The sequence below is a fragment of the Chaetomium strumarium genome, assembly GCF_033439665.1.
Source record: "Chaetomium strumarium strain CBS 333.67 chromosome Unknown B0T15scaffold_4, whole genome shotgun sequence".
NCBI lineage: Eukaryota > Fungi > Ascomycota > Sordariomycetes > Sordariales > Chaetomiaceae > Chaetomium > Chaetomium strumarium.
This window is the reverse complement of record NW_026944432.1, coordinates 1,363,404-1,379,979: the sequence shown is the minus strand read 5'-3', so window position 1 is coordinate 1,379,979 and position 16,576 is coordinate 1,363,404. Positions and strand designations below refer to the sequence as shown.

The following is a 16,576-nucleotide window of genomic DNA, read 5'->3' as shown; positions in this document are numbered from 1 at the left end:
ACGAAGTTTTATTTCCTTGTCGTCGTCAGTCCCCGGGGCAGTGTCTGCCCAGTAGAGAGCGGCCAAGCCAAGATGACGTGTTGCCAGCAATGAGCCACGATCGACGGGGCTGCGACAGCTAACTAGCGACACCTCAGGGTTGGACAAGTAATAAACTTTCCCCAGCCCACAATGTGATGTGCCAGGGCAAGCAAAGGGTTAGAGGTAGGCACGTGGTAAGTATTCAAGGTTTGGTGCGAAAACTGTGCCCCGATGGGCTCTGACGTCATATGCTTGCTGTGGGGCCGCGCGGGATGCAACTAAGCGCCAGAACCCAGCCCTACACTAGGGATCCTGCCAAGCAAAGCTCCTCCATCTCATCTCGATCAATCACTGATATCTGACAAGCTCCGAGTCGCTATGCCAATGGTAGGTAATTAATGGTAGCAGCAAGCAGATAGTGTTGTTTCTGGAACGACTTCCACAGACACACATGCAAGCCAATACCCCTTTTGTGATACCACCTCGGTGTTGTCCGGTGTAGCCGAAGTTTTACTTATAGGCTACCTAGTAACTTTCTCACTTTCTTGATAACCTCCCATTCTGCCAACGTGATGTCCAATATCAAGACGCGGGGCAGGGAATGGCTAAACTGCCTAACGTCGCTCGGCATGAAACTAAGAGAGCATTCTATTGAAACTGGGGACACCTAACCCAACCTAGGCAATTACCCTGTATATAGGTACGGATAGTATAGATACGGAGGTAATGTCTACTGTATATATCTTCCCACGTTTGACAGTAGGATGCGGGGTACCTAAGGTGACATACTGCCATGCTAGCCGGCGCAGCTTTGTTTGGAAGATGCCGGCCCGACACAAGCAATATGCCCCAGAAAATATGTAGTGTAGAGTCCTGGACATGACCCGGCCGCTCAGGTCGCAGTGGCCGTGAGGAGCGCAACTGTGGGCATTTTGCCCGTCTAGTTAGTAACTTAAGTACGGTAGTTCAGTGGGCTTCTCACGATGTTGAATTCAAGTTCTCTGAGGCATGCACATTGCATGCTCGGCTACCTTCTCAGCGGTTGGCTGAAGCCTTCGAGGTAGGTAGATATTGAACTTGTTACACAAGAGGCAGGAGCAACAAAAATGACCAGGGTTCCGGATCGGCCGCGTTCCGCACACTGTGCCGCAATGCGCCGAGACCAAGCTTACGAATCTGTCCTCCTCGAGGAGCTCACTTTTTCCTCCTCTTCCTCCTCCTCCCCAACAACAACAATGGATAAGGCGCCACATTCGGCGAAGCAGTTGCGGCCCTCACCACGTGGAGAGCGGCGTGGATGGATTCTCACGATAGTGCTTCTTACGGGCCTGGTTTTGCTCGCTGCCTTGCTCCAATTCAGGCGTGATTCTGGCGCAGCTTCCGGCTCAGTCGTCCACTTTGTCAACTACCCCGGGCAACTCGGCAAGAGTTCTTCGTACGGCAGATTCCCGCTCCCCAACGACCCGTTTCGCTTCCTACCTTGTACCTCGGCGACTTTGCCGCCACCGCTTGATGATGATACCCCTGAGCGAACATGGGCCGCTCGGTTCGACCCTAGTCCTGAGAATTGGAGCTGGGGCAACCGTCGAGAGGGCGAGAATGACACTCGCATCGACGACGATGACCCTTATTCCGGGCGCGGGATATTCCTATGCGGCTACCTGGACGTTCCGCTAGACTACACCAACAAGTCCGACAGCCGCATTGCCCGCCTCGCGGTCACCAAGTTCCAGGTCTCAGGCCTGGCGCGAGCGGACGACGGCGCAGCGAACAAGTCTGCTGGCAGGAAGAGCGAAAGGACGATAGTGATCGAACCGGGCGGACCAGGCGGGAGCGGGACTTCATACGCCTGGCGATCTGCGCAGAACATCACCGAGCGGTTCAGTGACAGCAAGTTTGACGTCCTTGGCTGGGACCCGCGGGGTGTCAATGCCTCGCTCCCCGCTGTGGCATGCTTCCCCCACGATGCTAGTCGTGATCATTGGAACATCATCACGTCGCTTCACCACGCGGTTGCTGGATCTCCGAGGACCCAGCTCGAGGTTGTCGACGCCATGAACACCGCGGTCATGCGTGCCTGCTGGGAGCGGCACGGCGATCTTGGCCGTTTTGTCGGCACGGGGATGGTTGCCCGGGATTTGGAAGAGATCCGCATAGCGCTCGGGGAAGATGAGCTGACTGGATACCTTGTCAGCTACGGCACCGGCATCGGACAGACATATGCTGCCATGTTTCCGAACAGCGTGGGCCGTGTGATCCTCGATGGAACCGAGTATGTCCGCGACCATCGGCTCCGTGGCGGGTTTGGCTGGACTGCGTTGGATAATGCGACCGACGCCTGGAATGACGGGTTCTTGGGCGAATGTGTGAATGCTGGCCCCGAGTACTGCGCCCTCGCAAAGCCTAAGGACGGCAAGTCCGTCACGCTACCGGACCTGAAGGCCCGCATGGCCGCTTTGATGGCGTCTCTCGCCAGCCGTCCGGTCCCCGCATACCTCCCGTCGAGCGGTGGAACAATGGTGATGTACTCCGCCGTTGTCGACAACATCTACGGCGCGATGTATAACGCTAGAAGTTGGCCCGCCCTTGCCCGGACACTTTCCGAGCTTGAGGATGGCAATGCCACCCTGGCGGCATCGACCCTCGAAACGTCAGCCTGGTACTACGACCCCGAGGCTCCCTGTTCGACGGATCCCATCCGGCCTTCCGACAACGAACTGGGAATCCTGGTCATCTGCGCTGATGCCTATGATGCGCCGGGCCGCGACGATCTGGATTGGTGGCTGTCCCTGTGGGGGAACATGACCACCAAAAACTGGATTGCCGGGAACTCCCGGTTCTACACTGTTCTACCCTGCCGGCACTTCACGCGGTACTGGTATGTAATATTCTCACTACTCTTACGCTTTGGGGCCGCCCGGGACTCCGGTGGCTTCCGAGACGCTTCGACAAGAAGCCTATAGCTGACATGGTTGGACAGGCCTCAACCCGTCGGCGTATACCGCGGGGACCTGAACCATACTCTCAAGAACCCTGTGTTGCTCATTGCCGAGACCTATGACCCTGCGACTCCCCTCCGGAACGGCAGGCGGCTGTTGCAGGAAATGGGCACCAATGCGCGACTGATTGTCCACCATGGCTACGGCCATTCGTCAAGAGACACCTCAGCTTGTACCGAGAGGATAGCCAAGGCATACATCCTGGACGGCACCCTGCCTGATGAGCAAGAAACGGATTGCTATGCAGATGAGAAGCCGTACCTCTACGGGGTCAAGAAGAAGGTGGGCGCGGCGGTCCTGGCCGAGACCGAGGATCCTCTGGTGGCTTGGAAGGAGCATCTGGCTGAGCTGTCCTTTTTGGACCCGAGATTGAGACCTGGACGGTAGCAGCGTCATCAACCTGATCAAAGCGAGTTCGGGAAAGGACTAGTCATATAAGCACGACTCCCTCATGCCGACCATCACATACGACCATACCTGGTAGAGAACACGGGATCCCGTCCGCTCTCCCATAGTTAAGCTACCAAGGGCTTGAGTAGTAGTTGGGTCGGTGACGACCAGCGAATGCCGAGTGTTGTATGTTTTCTTTCGCTGCTTTTTTTCGGTACTTGCACGCCGTGGGCATGGCTTGACCATGTGTGGTAGTGTAAGTGTCGTGTTGCTGTCTTCCGTCTGAATGTCTGTCCCATCTTAACAGGGGCCACGACGCTCCTCACAGAGCTTACCCTCGCCACCCTTTCCTCGTGAGCCATGACTTCCAAGACTTCTCATATTCGGCCCACGGCTCGGGCACAGTAGGTTTCCTTTCCGGTTTTCAGAAAGTGTGCACCACGCTGGCTCGATGGTCGATTCGTCATGCAACATCTCACTGAGAAAGAGCTCACAAGGAAAGTGCGTTTTGACCCGGAGGGAACTGGCCAGGGGCTGCATCGGAAGCGTTCAGCCGGTTAGGCACGATGGGGTAGCACACGCGGTTGGAAGCTAGTAGGGCTGATGGCGGCAAGAAGAGCCTTGATGCGAGGGACAAACTCTTAGGTTGTCTGTCACATCAATGCACATGAGTTGCTGCTGCAGATGTTCTCTAAGCCTAAGGTACTCGGCAGCAGTTTGTCCCTGCCGGATCCGAAGTATCGCTAGGACCACAAGGCAGCACCAGAGGCGTTCTGGCCGAGATTCCCCCGTGCGGCCGTGCCCACCTGCTTTCACTGCCCTTTTGACAACGCAATAACAAGGGCTAGTTCAAGCAAGTGTGGCCTTGGAAAGACGACGTGGGAGCCGGCGCTGGGTTATGCTAGGTACTATTAGTACTTGTACCGCCCAACAATACCCCCTTGGTTCGACAACGCCACACACTGCAAACAAGAGTTCAAAAAACAAGAGTCTAACAGAATTAATAGCAAGAAGACATGGAAGCGAGAAAAAAGCAAGAAAAAATGAAAGGAATGATACAGAGCAAAATACACATTTGCAACCTGAGGGAACATAAGGTACCTACCGTAGTTAACTGTGATTAGCACGACTTGATCACGTGTGTTCGCGTAAATGACGTGTTCCTGCATGCTCCCTCTCAATTCATTCAGCTCGTTCGATCCACTTCGTGGCTTCTGCAATAGCAAGGGCCTGTCTACAACCAGCGTTTCGAGGCTTCCTCGATACTTTCTGATGCCACACATTATATCGTTCAGTCGACATTTGATTGGCCATGTGGCTGCTTGAGAGCGATCTATTTGAGGGTTCGCGGCCTGCCCACTTTTCGGGGTACACGAATGTCGAAACTGACACGCAACAGGCCGGAAGCTATGGCTGCGGCCTGGGAAATTGTATCTCTTCGGCCGCACCTCTGCGGAGCGTAGGCTTTACCCTGGCTGCTACCGCTGCGGATCTTAGAAGCAAGCTAACCTAGACCTCGGCTATCAGCCGGCCAGCTTGCCGTGTCGGACAAGACAATCTCCAGGAAGCACATCACGATCAAAGTCGACAGTGTGCCTGAAGGGGGCGGCGTATGATGGGCCCATCGCCTTACCTGTCTACATCTGGATGGCATTGATCAGAGGCCGCTGACCCGCCTTGCTTGCAGCGCAACCTCCACTCGCGATCCATAGTCACGATTGAAGACCTTGATTCGAAGAAGGGAACACTTCTCAACGGCGTCCAAATACGCGGGCTGAAGAAGACACTGTCGGAAGATGAAAATGAAGTGAAGCTGGGCATGTGCGCCAAGATCCTCCGGTATGGCGCTCTGGTGCGGTGTTCGTGTTACAACTGTCACTGACCGATGATACCTGATGGGGCCTGGCAGCATACGTTGGCATCCCGTTGTCCTGAGCTTCTCTTTCACAGCAAAAGAGCTACGCACCGATCCGTGGACAAGACTTCGGGACAGTCTAGAGCAGCTCGACATCAAATATTCGGCCGAATACGAGAGAGACACCACCCACGTCGTCTCCAAGAAGCGCAATACTTCCAAAGGCTTACAGGCGTTGATCAACGGCAAATACATCGTTACCGACAGCTTCATCAATGCTATCGTGGACGCGGCCATTATCCCAGAGGACGCAGAAGTGGGCACGAGTAGTGCTTTGGAGGAGAACTTCGAAGCCGCCTGGCCGAACGCCATCGATCATCTGCCACCACGCGGCGAGGAAACCGTCGACCAGCCTCCAGAAGCGTACTCACCGGATGATCGGCGACATGACGTCTTTGATGGATATACCTTCGTGTTTTACGAAAGGAAGCAATATGAGAACCTGCTCCCGGTCATCGCTGCTGGAAAGGGCAAGGCTCTGCTCAGGGATGTGATGCCCCGGGAAACGGACATTGATGACTTCATCCGATATGTCAAAGGTGTTGCGGGAGAAAAGGGGCTGGGTTCTTTTAAAGACGGCAGCGAAGGCAGAGGCGTGGTTGTCGTGCGGTACACTCCAAAGACTGAGGACTACGAGTGGTACGCCGAGTTCCTGACTTCGTTCGCTCAGCGGCTCGACCATCGGCCGATTGATCAGCGGGAATTTCTCGATGCCATCCTTGCCTGCGATGCCTCCATGCTGCGCCGTCCGCTCCAGGAGGCCAGCCAACCCGAGTCGGCGGTACCGAGGGGCCAACCGGCCGGTGATTCGGGAGACCGGATGGATGTTGATCAGCTTGCACCTCAAGGACAAGAGGAACAGGTCGCAGGACAAAACTCTTCCACAGCGCCACGCACGAGACGAGATCGGAGAGCCGGCCGAAGTCGGTTCAAAGGCTTCGATTTTGATGATGAAGAGCCTGTCGAGGAGCCTCCGCCGGTAGAAGAACCTCCTGAGGCCTCCCGGTTGGCTGCTGTATCTCAGGATAGCTTATTCGTGTCGCAATATCGGGAACCAAGCCTTCCCCCAGAGGATGAGACCCAGGAGGCGCGTCCTGTTCGCAGGAACCCGCGCAAACATGCTCTTTCACCACTACCAGAACATGATACTTCGGCGCTCATGGAAGAAATTGCGCCGACAGCAGCAGCAGTCAAACGCCGACGTATCGAGTCCGGACAAGAACCCGTTCCTCCACCTCCTGAGCCGGAGCCGGCCGATCAACCGATCGAAGATGAAGAGATGGTCTCGGATTCCCCGCAGGAAAAGCCAAAGAAGGGACAGGGTTCAAAGGGCAGGGGCAAGAAGGTCAAGGAGGAGGATGATATCCTGGAGCTCGCGCGCCGGCAACGGGAGGAAGCCGAGGCTCAGGCGGCAGCCAAGCGTAAGGAACTGGAGGAACTGCCCGACGATGAGATTGACTATGCAGCTATCAGGGCGTTGCATATCATCGAAGAGTGCGAGGTGCATTTCCCTGAGTCTAACGGGAACAGTCGTAGCCGCGACCAAGAAATCGCGGACGGCCGCTGGGATCCGCGGTGGAACGGCCGGAAGAACTTCAAGCGGTTCCGCAAACGGGGCGAGCCCACGGGGCGTCCGGCGCCCCGCATCATTATCGGCCTGGAGGAGGTCAAGCCAAAGGAGTACGGTATCGGAGACGACTACTGGCTCGAGGAGGAAGGTGGCGGCCGCCGCAAGAAGGACAGCCAGTGCGAATCCCAAGCTCAGACTCAGCAGCAGTCCGAGGGCGTACCTGACAGTGCTGTCAAGGGCAAAGGCAAAAAGAAGGAGAAGCCGAAGGCCCCGTTGCGAAGAAATGTCTTGGCCATTGACAGCAGCGACGAAGAAGAGCAAAGCGAGCTTGGCACGATACCGGAAGGTAGCTCCGTGCTCGACAGCGAACCGTCTAGAAGTCGGGCAGCCAAGGCGGCCGAGAAGGCGAATTCCCAGCGCCGGTCACAGATACAGACGCAGTCGCAGAGCCAGGCAGCGTCATCCAACAAGCGATCCGCAGCGGCTGACCCAGTCAAGGAACGTGCAGCAAAACGGCCGCGGAAGGGTTTTGTGCCGCCGAGTGACGACGATAGTGATAGTGATGATGAGCTTAAGTTCCGCTTTGGGAGGCGGAGGTAGTGCTAAGCTCGATTCGCCCTTGGCCAGCAGATGCTCGGTCACTTTGTAGATAATGAATAAATGACCTTGCATATTTACTGTCTATCAGGTATTATTTATTTCTACAGGCATCTTCTATGCTCTATTCCCGTGATTTGCATGTACGATAGCCAGAGATACAGGTTAGATGTAAGTGGCTCATCCCCGTGGCCCATGGACAGAGGTCAGCGGTCCTCCTAGCACAGGCAGAGCATGAGCTCACTTGGTGGCCCACCAAGCTCCGGATATCAATCCATAGCCTCCAAATCGCCTCCGACTGCACCGCCACCACCCCGAGCACCCTCACCCCCTTCTTCCTCGGGTACATATATACCGACCAAGCAGGCAGCCAGCATCCCCTCGTAGTTCACCCACGGATGGATCTCCCCAAACAACCGCGTCCCGTCCCTCCCAGCACCCCTCAACAGCTCTGGCTCTCCGCCCGGGTGGAAGGGGAGATACGGCGATATGTTGTACACCCTACCCCCCAACACCGTCCACGCGTCCTTGCCCTTCCGTCCCGTCTGCTTCTTCAGCATGCTAGGCGTGACGCGCAGGTAGGGAGTAGCTGGCGGTAGGCCGCGGAGGTCGGCGGTCGGGTGGCCCGAGAGGCGCGCCCAGTCTAGTGGGGAATGGCCCGGTGAGAGCATGACGGCGCGGGAGGGTTTGGCGGGTTTCGAGGAGTGCGTGGGCGGCGGCGCGAGGGTCGAGCAGCCAGGCTGTCCCCGTTGAGAGATAGGGAGGTTGCCGGTCCGGCGGGGAGTGGGCGATAACGACGGCACGCTGGAGCAAGTGCTACTTGTCTGAGGAGGGCGGAGGGTCGGCGGGCGCGGGGGAGGGGGCATCAGCGTGTGTGCGCTTGGCGCCGGCACCGGCGCCAAACCGCTGGGAGTCGGAGCATCGGAGGACGGTTCTGACGGGAAGAGTGCGAATGAGGGCACGGGAATATCGGGTGTGGTTGCCGAGGCTTTGGGCGTTGTCTCCTCATCCCGGCTTGAATCCGTGTTTAGGGAGCCGTGGCCTGCGTCAAAGCCTGCTTGGTGCTGGTTCACGTGCAGACCATTTACGGGAGTCTGAACCGCAGCCTGTGGCCCGTTCGGCTCGGACTCCTGATTGGATCCGGCTGTCGTGATGCTATCCGCATCTAAGGGGCCATCTCGCGGTTTCCCGGTTTCTGGGGACTCCTGAGGCGGCGGCTGGATCGCAGACCGCGGTGGACCCCCGAAGATGGATGGGAACCAGGCCGGCCTCCGCATGCAGAGCCAAACCAAAGACGCAAGAATAAATGAGAGGCCCAGTAACGCCATGTCGGGCGCAAGCGCGGGGTGTTGCTTGCAGATATCGTATGTTTCGTGAGCATGTGCCAGGACCCAGAATTTGGAGTGGAGCAGCGGGATGCAACGGGAAGAGGTGTGATTGGCTCCACAGTAACTGTGGTACTGGGCCAGCGTAACGGAAGTACAGTACTAGTGTAGTACTGTCCAGTTCAATCAATTGAAAGTCTTTAGGGTATGTAGGTAATATGTTCTTTTTTCGCGCGGCTACGTCTCCAAACTCGAGACACTCAACACGACGCATGGGTGTTCCGAATTCTCGGTCGACTCCTAACATTTGTTAGACACGTTCAAAGCGAGCGCCGAGCATTCAAGTGCTTTCGCAAGATTGCGATTGTCGGTTGGGTTCCCGTGTCGAAGCTGGTGCTGCGGGGTTCGGGAAGCAAGGAGCTGGCAGGGGCCCCTGGGGAGAACGATTTTGTTGTCTGGCCACACTGGGTTTCTAGCGCATGAGTAAACACTCATCAGTTGACAATTCAGGTCTGCTGTTACCAGTGTTTTAGCCCTTGCTCCCCGGGCATGCAACCAGTGCCTTGCATTCTTCCCGAACTTTGACATCAAAACCTCGGTCTACTAGTACTATGTAAAAGGGACCTACTAGTACCTACCTTACATGCCTTGTCCTCCGTTTCCTTCCGTTGTTCAGCCAGCAATCTCCAGTTCGATCTCACGGGAGTGGCCAATCCCCACTGTTGTAATTTGACCAGTTAGAGCGGCCCAAAACGGGACTCACAGGGTTTAGCTAACTTGCCCGTGGACATTTCCCACTCTCATCACTTGTGGGACTCCCCACTACACCTAGTTCTGGACGCAATGCCACCGCCTTCATCGACGACTCTCAAAGCCGGTGCATTCCAACGTCCTGCCTCCTACTCATCTACTGGCGCGACAGGTAATTTTCTGCTCACAACGGAGACCATTCAGAAAAGGCCGCCTGCGGGCATTTTAACGACGAGCACGACTGCCGCGGGCAAGAGAACGGCACGGATCACCACCACAGAAACCACTTGTGCTGCAGCAGCGACCACACCGCCCCCGTCTCGCTATCCATTGCAGCTGCGAGACCAAAATGCCACGCCGGCGTTGCGGGCTGTGAAACCAGGACCCGGACCAAGATCACTCCCGTTGGCGGCGACCAGGATGCCGCCGTATGACCGGCCATCTGCCGTGAGCCATCGGCAGCCGGCTTTGGCACGGGCTGTAAACAAACCTCCGCCCCTGACCCCCAAAATCGCGGGCCGGTCACCGGCATCACAACACCCAAATTCGACACTTTCAACACCCCTCGCACGACGCACCGCACCCGAATCGACCCTGGCCGCCAATGCCACGAGTTCTCACGACAAAGACGAGCTGATGTCGCCTGTGTCGGCTTTCCTGAGCAGCAACATCACACCGCGGTCAGGTTCGAGACAGAGCCGCGTCGATAGTGCTAACAGCACTCCAAGCGGCACGCCAAATCCGGATCGTCATGATCCTTTGGAGACACGGCCGGGATTGGGAGTTCCAGGATCGGGGACGGAGCAGTTACCCAGGCGGCCAGTGGTAGCTTTTAGGACCGCTTCCGAGGCTAGCCATGGAGCGAAACCAGACAGGGACTCAAAATTCTTCTATGCGTCCGAGGCTCAAAAGCAGCCGCCGCAGGCTGCGAGTGTACGGACATCTGCACCGCAGCAGCCGAAATCGGCAACTTTCTTCTACGCAAACGGAAATGCCGTACCTGAACGGCAGAGCGGCCCTCCCAGGCCCTTTTCCCCGACCTTGGCATCTCCCTCTCCTTCACAGGACACCTTGACAACCAAGTTTGTCTATGCAAACGGAGCCCCTGAACTACAACCGCCAGCGAAGATTGGCTCGTCAGCACGACCAGGTCCAGGATCGGTTGTCTCCATGTCGTCCAGAGCGCCGAGGGGCAGGCAAGGCAGCAATGCGAGAGCTCCATCACCTGGAAGGTCCCCCCAACAGATGGCGACTAAGAGTCCCCGCAATTCTACGATCTTGTCACCACGATCGCCCGTTTCGGCGTCACATATCCAGAGCGGCAATCAAGCGAGTCAGGTGAAAGCGAATACTGAGCCTCCTTGTCGGCCCACAAAGTCTCACTCTCGCACCAAGAGCGCAACCATCATCGAACTGCCTGTCACCGTAAAAGTGACCCCGGCCCACAGTTCTGTTACTTCGCCTGGCAGCACATCTCCGTCCAGCCCTCGTCACAGTTCGACGTTCCCGAGTAACACGGCCTCGGGGGGATTCAGCTCCTTGCTTCAGGCTGTTGAGGACTTGGCGGAATCTGAAGAAGCTAAAGCCGAGTCCCTCAACAGCCCGACCAATTTATCACAGGATGGCCAGGTAGAGGACCTGGTTGCTAGTGCGCGACGAGAACGCAAAGTCCAAGATTTGCAGATCACGAATGCTAGCCTCGAAGCGATCAACCGTACGCTGGAGCGGCAGCTGAGGAAACAAACAGCTGAGCTGCGACGTTACCAGCGTCTGTCCCGGTCCGGACAACTAAGCCTGGGCTCTGCCGGCAGCCGGATCCCGTCAGACTCTACGGCAGACGGTGAGGGATTGGCGGGAGCGGGGTTGGGCCTGAACGACCTGAGCGAGGAACAGAGCGAGGTTGCGGCTGAGGGCGCCGAGTTAGAAGAGGCAGAGGAGCTTGATGATGAGGATGACATGTCGAGCTCAGAGGCTTCGGGGGAGCCGAACCCTGATGCGAGCGCACTGCGCCACGAGAAACGTCGAAGAGACGAGCGGCGACTTCAGCTGGATATCTCGAAACATCAGCAACTGCTCATCGACAGCCAAAAGATCAACCAAAGCCTGAAACGGTGTCTGGGATGGACCGAGGAGTTGATCAAGGAGGGCAGACGGGCGCTTGCTTATCAGGTCCGGGTCAGCGATGTCGAGTTGGGAGGAAGAGTACTCGCCCCCGAGGAGATAGAGAGACGAGCGCGCGGCGATGACGCAGCTGAGGATAACACCTTGGGAGATGAGACCATATACGCGATAGACGCTCTGGGCCGAGGGTCCCTCGCCGAGCCTGAGACGATGACCACATGGAGCAAAGATCCGCAAGATAGGGACAGCGGTATCGAACTGCCGGCGGATGGCGGCTGAAAAGAAACATCGAAAACTCGAAATAGCTAGGCTCGCATGCCTCTGCACATGCGGGGACAGCCCTCTCACCTCTCACAAGATGTCTATCGTTGTTGTTCTATTTCATAGTAGGGAGTTTTGGCTAGCATTGGGCATCGGGATCTTGGGTTTGGCTTGGTTGCATTGCGTGGGATACAGGGAAGTCTTGCGGGCCCGGACGTCAGTTTGCAGGCGAAAGCAATCTCGCACTGCCCTATTTCTTTCTTCCATATCACATATTTCTGGCCCTGTGTAAGGCTACCCTGCGCCGCATCGACTTTCTTGGTAGGGCCCAGCCGAAGCCTGCCCTTCTAGCAGTTTCTTTTGTCGGACTACATGCAGTACTAGATACCCAGCCATAAGAGAAAGGAGCGCAGGCACCGTAGCTGCCCAAGGGAAGCCGTACGTCGGTGTTGGATTGTATTACATCTTCGTATCTGGATTTTGATAATACGTACCAATGTCTTGAAACCCCCTGTTGCTGGTACAGGAGATGATGTGCGCCGAGAGTATTAGATGCGATGGGGTTAATAGTCAGCACTGCTAGTCCCCCAGCCCGTCCGATGTTGTCTAAAGAATTAGAGGCTCTATATCTTATCAGGCGACTTATATACAACAAGCGGAACATGAGAGGAGGTTGCGGACGCTGGGTGCATCACTACTCGTCGAACTCTTCTCGCATCGAAACCAGACCAACCGGGCTCCCGAAGACAGACATACTGCAAACCTGTTGCCATTCACGAAACCGCTATACCGAAACGATGCACACTCTGTCATGACTTGGGCACGTTAGGTGCGTCATTAGCCGCTGCCGAGGCTGCGTCGACCCAGGCTTTGTCCCCATACTTCTCCCCCTTGTCCACCTTGTCCTTCTTTTCTTTACCCTTCTTCTTGGACTCTTTTTCTTTCTTCATGGCGGCCTCGGCGACTAGTTGCTCAAACGCCATGTAGTCACCCTCTTCCTCCGGGCTACGCTTGGCCTGTAATGTCACCCCAGTCAGTTAAGTTCACGTTCGGATAGTATAGGCCGAATGACTCGAAGCAGGCGAGAACTTACGTTGGAGCAGATCTCGCCAATCAGAATAAGCGCCTGTGCCCGCTCCAGCCTCTTGGCCAGCGGCACCTTCTTGTCGTTCAGTACGGCGTCGCAGACGTCGCGGAGCACGCTCTGGATCTCAAACTTGCTGCCCCGCCAGGCGGCGGTCAGGATCTTGCCCGTCACTCGCCGCTCGTACTCGGACTTCTTTTCTTCTGTCCACTCCTCACCGCCCTGCTGCTCCAGCCGAGCCATCTCCTCCATTGTCTGCTGGGCGTCGATGGCGCTGCTGATGGTATTCCATGTATCCTTGACGAGCGTGCCCTTATCCTTCATACGGCTAAGGAAGCCACCCATGCCAAAGAACTTTTGGCTGCGTAGGAGTGTGGTGCCTTTGCTGACGTAGACGGCGCCGATGGCGTGCAGTATGTCGATGCCGAAGGATTCCATCTTGAGATCCTCGACTTCGAGCCGCGTCTTCTCTTGAAAGGCTACCGTGACGTCTTTGCTCTTGTCCGTTTCCGTCCAGACACAAACACGATCTAGCAGTTTCCGCGCGAGCATATCGACGCGCTCCTGCCGGATTCGTGCCCGCTCCTTTTCGTAGGCTGCTAGCTGCTCCCTCTGCTCCTTTGTCAGGCCCGACTTGGATTTCTTGTCCTTGCGCTTCCCTTCATGCAGTGCAGTATCTCCGTACGCCTGTGCGGCTTCGTCCGATGGTCTGTCCATGAGAGCCGGCCGGATGGGAATCTGGGTCGCGCGGCCGCTCCGCGGCGTTGAAGCTCCAGAACCGGGCCCTGGCGAAGGCACTTTCGGGGGATAGCGCGGTGGTGCGTCCGCTTTCCCGGTGCTCTTCTCATCCTCGACTACGACCGTCGGCACCGCTTTCTTTTCACTCTTTTCGCTCGGAGACCCGGCGGGGCCCGCACCTTCGGCGGTCTTCAAGCTCTCCTTGATCGCGTCTTCTGTGCCCGGAAACTCGCCATCTTTAGAGGGCTCCGTTGCCGTGGCCGCTTCTTCCGCCCCTTCCTCATCCTCGGCGCCGGCCATGGTGATATCCATGGTGGCGGTCAGGTCCTTCATCAGACTGATCTCCCCGATCCAGTCCATGAACGCCTCGCCGCCAAAAATGCTTGTGAAAAACTCAGCAGGGTCGACGAAGCCCTCGGTGGGGCGGGCCGATTCCTTTCCATACTTGTCGTATGCCTTACGCAGGTCTTCGTTGGACAGGACCTGGTAGGCCTCACCAATCTCTTGAAACTTCGTATGGGCCGTCGGGTCGTTTGGGTTCTTGTCTTTGGAGGCAGCCGGTCAGCACTGGTGCAAGCTGAAAGGAGGGAGGTGACGGATGGTTGCTTACCAGGATGGTGGACGATGGCGAGCTTCCGGTAGGCCTTTTTGATCTCGAGTTCGGTGGCCGTCGGTTTGACGCCGAGAATGTCGTAATATGCGGTGTCGACCACCATGGCAACGGTGAGAAGCTTCAAGTGACGCGAGTCCGGGATCTGGACGTCGGTCAGATTGCTTTTGTTTTGGTTGCTCGAGGATATGCCTCCTGCCTCCTCGAGCCCGTCGAGGGCTTAATTAATTGTCTTACACGTGAATTGCGAGGCTGTCCCGGCCAGGTAATATTTATGGGATTTAAAGACCGGCGACGAATACTGGGAGATGTGTCCTCTCAGACTTTTAGCTTCTGGTGTAGCGTGTTAGTGACTCTAGAATCGTGGTCGCTCAGGTTCAGGTGATTCTTGCGCAACTGGAAGGCCAACTGACCCGGAGGGGATGTAAAAGCCAGGCAAAGCCCAAACTAACTGTAAATCTGACGTATCCGGCAGCGGGAATCTCCGCGCTGCAGCCCACCTCAGGTGAGGCGGGGTGAGAGTGCGAGCCCTGTTACGTAAGGTATGTACGGATAACATGTATGTATGTATGTAAGGTATCCACGTTATCTCCTGTAAGATACACTACATCGACAGGTACTGCGTATTGTATTGTCCGAGTACATACATTTTTAATGTACTACTAGTACTTAATTACCTACTGGATACCAGTGGCTCTCATCCTTCCAAAACACCGGTATGCCTTGTGAATTTCCGGAATATCATAGCCATACTCTTTCAGTTTAGCAACCAACTTGGTGATATCCAGCTTACAGCTGCTGCGGCCGGCTTTGATTACCTTCGCTTGCTCGTCGATGCTAAAGTTCTTCCAGGTAAAGACCGGTCGCACAATGTCGCGGAACAGGGTCAGCACCTCGTTATGGGAGATAGCGCCCGGATTGGTGAAGTTATAAACGCCCACCTCGCCGTGCTCGGCCAACAGGATTGCGGCTGGCAGCAGATCCGCCAGGATCGTGTGACTGTTCGATATATCCACCACGTGCTTATACTTGGTGATTTTGGTCACAAAGCTGCGCGGGTGGAGGTCGTCCGAGACCGGCATGCGCAATCGGAGGATCAAGCAGTTATTGTAATGCTTGATGATCTGGCCGTTGCCAGGAGAGACCAAGGTCAGCGTGACTGCAGGGGAGCGAGGATCTGAGCACATTACCTCTTCAACGTGGGCCTTGGTCATGCTGTAGAAGCTGCCGGCAAAGTTGGCTGGGTCGGTCTCGAGGAAGCCCTGTCCTCCCAACGGGTGCGTCTCATCGTACTGGTAGATACATCCGGTGGCGAACACAGTGCAGTGAATGTGCCGCAGGAAGCAGCAATCGGCTAGATTCAGCGTGCCGATGGCATTGGGTCTGATGGTTGCCTCCTTGTGGTCTTCGCACCAGTCGACGTTGGGCCGTCGCGTGCAGCCCGCAGCATCCACGACGTGCGTTGGCTGGACCCGGATAAGCTCTCTGAGGACAGCTTCGCGATCTTCCATCCGGACCATCGCTATGTACACATCTTTACCCTGCTTCTCTAACAGGGTCTTGAGGTGCCCAGCGATTCAGCCATCGCCGCCCCAGATCAAGAAGCGATGCTGTCGAACCTCCTTTGTGCCGCTTGCTCCCATTATCACATCCACCAGCTTGGACCAAGTCGCCTGGTTAATTCGAATAGCTGGTGAGACGGATCTTTATACCTGCACTTACCTTGTTCGATTTTGGGGTGCAGGCGTATCTCCGCTGCGTTCCTAGAAGGAAGAGTGGCGAGATGTTGACAGCAGGAGGCTGAGGCATAGCGAGAGCAACACCGGCTGGTCGAGAACTTATACTCAAGGAGCCAGATTATACATATTCAAGGTAACTCGGCTGCCAAGTGGCTACCGTGGTAATAACGACGACGTCGACCAGCCGCAAGCTGCCGAACGGCTGCATGCTGCTGCTACACCAATAGGTTGCGCTGACTCGAAAGCCGGATACCTACTTGCCGTCATGCAGATGCAGCGAGCGGCATCACCTAGCTCCGTGCTTCCAGATCAGGAGTTGTGGTGTAGAAACTGCCTCCGACTGCGACTTTCTTGGTCATCCAATGATGTCTACATTAATGCAACAACAATAATGGCCATATTAGGTAGCTTACAAGTGGCGTAAACTGCCAGTGAGTTCAGCTTGATCATCAAGCT

At 56.2% G+C, this 16,576-nt stretch overlaps 7 protein-coding genes across 7 annotated transcripts; 3 read left to right on the top strand and 4 right to left on the bottom strand.

Moving 5' to 3' along the window:
- Positions 1-1,256: 1,256 nt before the first annotated feature.
- B0T15DRAFT_397863 (Alpha/Beta hydrolase protein) lies at positions 1,257-3,407 on the top strand (the record flags this gene model as incomplete). The annotated part of the gene is made up of 2 exons (XM_062864925.1): positions 1,257-2,899; positions 3,002-3,407. 2 exons carry the CDS (start codon positions 1,257-1,259, stop codon positions 3,405-3,407), a joined length of 2,049 nt encoding a protein of 682 aa, XP_062721218.1.
- B0T15DRAFT_197086 (uncharacterized protein) lies at positions 3,224-4,104 on the bottom strand. The gene is made up of 2 exons (XM_062862528.1): positions 3,746-4,104; positions 3,224-3,700 (listed from the first exon to the last, which is right to left on the bottom strand). The coding sequence occupies exons 1-2, from the start codon at positions 3,948-3,950 to the stop codon at positions 3,447-3,449; spliced, it is 459 nt and encodes a 152-aa protein (XP_062721217.1). The 5' UTR covers positions 3,951-4,104; the 3' UTR covers positions 3,224-3,446.
- Positions 4,105-4,590: 486 nt separating this feature from the next.
- On the top strand, positions 4,591-7,556 carry B0T15DRAFT_532256 (uncharacterized protein). Its single transcript, XM_062869303.1, has 5 exons — positions 4,591-4,753; positions 4,810-4,869; positions 4,938-5,020; positions 5,098-5,249; positions 5,320-7,556. The coding sequence occupies exons 1-5, from the start codon at positions 4,723-4,725 to the stop codon at positions 7,493-7,495; spliced, it is 2,502 nt and encodes an 833-aa protein (XP_062721216.1). The 5' UTR covers positions 4,591-4,722; the 3' UTR covers positions 7,496-7,556.
- B0T15DRAFT_197027 (uncharacterized protein) lies at positions 7,552-9,299 on the bottom strand. Its single transcript, XM_062862527.1, has one exon. The coding sequence runs from the start codon at positions 8,818-8,820 to the stop codon at positions 7,762-7,764; it is 1,059 nt and encodes a 352-aa protein (XP_062721215.1). The 5' UTR covers positions 8,821-9,299; the 3' UTR covers positions 7,552-7,761.
- A 688-nt stretch (positions 9,300-9,987) lies between these two features.
- On the top strand, positions 9,988-11,967 carry B0T15DRAFT_398084 (uncharacterized protein; the record flags this gene model as incomplete). The annotated part of the gene is made up of 1 exon (XM_062864935.1): positions 9,988-11,967. One exon carries the CDS (start codon positions 9,988-9,990, stop codon positions 11,965-11,967), a length of 1,980 nt encoding a protein of 659 aa, XP_062721214.1.
- Positions 11,968-12,758: 791 nt separating this feature from the next.
- B0T15DRAFT_485050 (X-domain of DnaJ-containing-domain-containing protein) lies at positions 12,759-14,487 on the bottom strand (the record flags this gene model as incomplete). Its single annotated transcript, XM_062866270.1, has 3 exons — positions 12,759-12,965; positions 13,043-14,316; positions 14,382-14,487. 3 exons carry the CDS (start codon positions 14,485-14,487, stop codon positions 12,759-12,761), a joined length of 1,587 nt encoding a protein of 528 aa, XP_062721213.1.
- A 507-nt stretch (positions 14,488-14,994) lies between these two features.
- On the bottom strand, positions 14,995-16,345 carry B0T15DRAFT_196941 (epimerase/hydratase). The gene is made up of 3 exons (XM_062862526.1): positions 16,104-16,345; positions 15,572-16,039; positions 14,995-15,505 (listed from the first exon to the last, which is right to left on the bottom strand). The coding sequence occupies exons 2-3, from the start codon at positions 15,899-15,901 to the stop codon at positions 15,059-15,061; spliced, it is 777 nt and encodes a 258-aa protein (XP_062721212.1). The 5' UTR covers positions 15,902-16,039; positions 16,104-16,345; the 3' UTR covers positions 14,995-15,058.
- Between the last annotated feature and the right edge of the window lie 231 nt (positions 16,346-16,576).

Excerpts from the sequence above, each read along its gene's own strand:
- B0T15DRAFT_532256 (XM_062869303.1), top strand. The coding sequence starts at position 4,723 with ATGTGGCTGCTTGAGAGCGATCTATTTGAGG. Across the intron at positions 4,870-4,937 it reads CGGCCGCACCTCTGCGGAGC|CCGGCCAGCTTGCCGTGTCG; the intron begins GTAGGCTTTACC and ends CTCGGCTATCAG. Across the intron at positions 5,021-5,097 it reads GTGTGCCTGAAGGGGGCGGC|CGCAACCTCCACTCGCGATC; the intron begins GTATGATGGGCC and ends CCTTGCTTGCAG.
- B0T15DRAFT_196941 (XM_062862526.1), bottom strand. The coding sequence starts at position 15,901 with ATGGTCCGGATGGAAGATCGCGAAGCTGTCCTCAGAGAGCTTATCCGG. Across the intron at positions 15,506-15,571 it reads CCAAGGCCCACGTTGAAGAG|ATCATCAAGCATTACAATAA; the intron begins GTAATGTGCTCA and ends GGCAACGGCCAG.
- B0T15DRAFT_197086 (XM_062862528.1), bottom strand. The coding sequence starts at position 3,950 with ATGCAGCCCCTGGCCAGTTCCCTCCGGGTCAAAACGCACTTTCCTTGT. Across the intron at positions 3,701-3,745 it reads ACGAGGAAAGGGTGGCGAGG|ACATTCAGACGGAAGACAGC; the intron begins GTAAGCTCTGTG and ends AAGATGGGACAG.
- B0T15DRAFT_197027 (XM_062862527.1), bottom strand. The coding sequence starts at position 8,820 with ATGGCGTTACTGGGCCTCTCATTTATTCTTGCGTCTTTGGTTTGGCTC.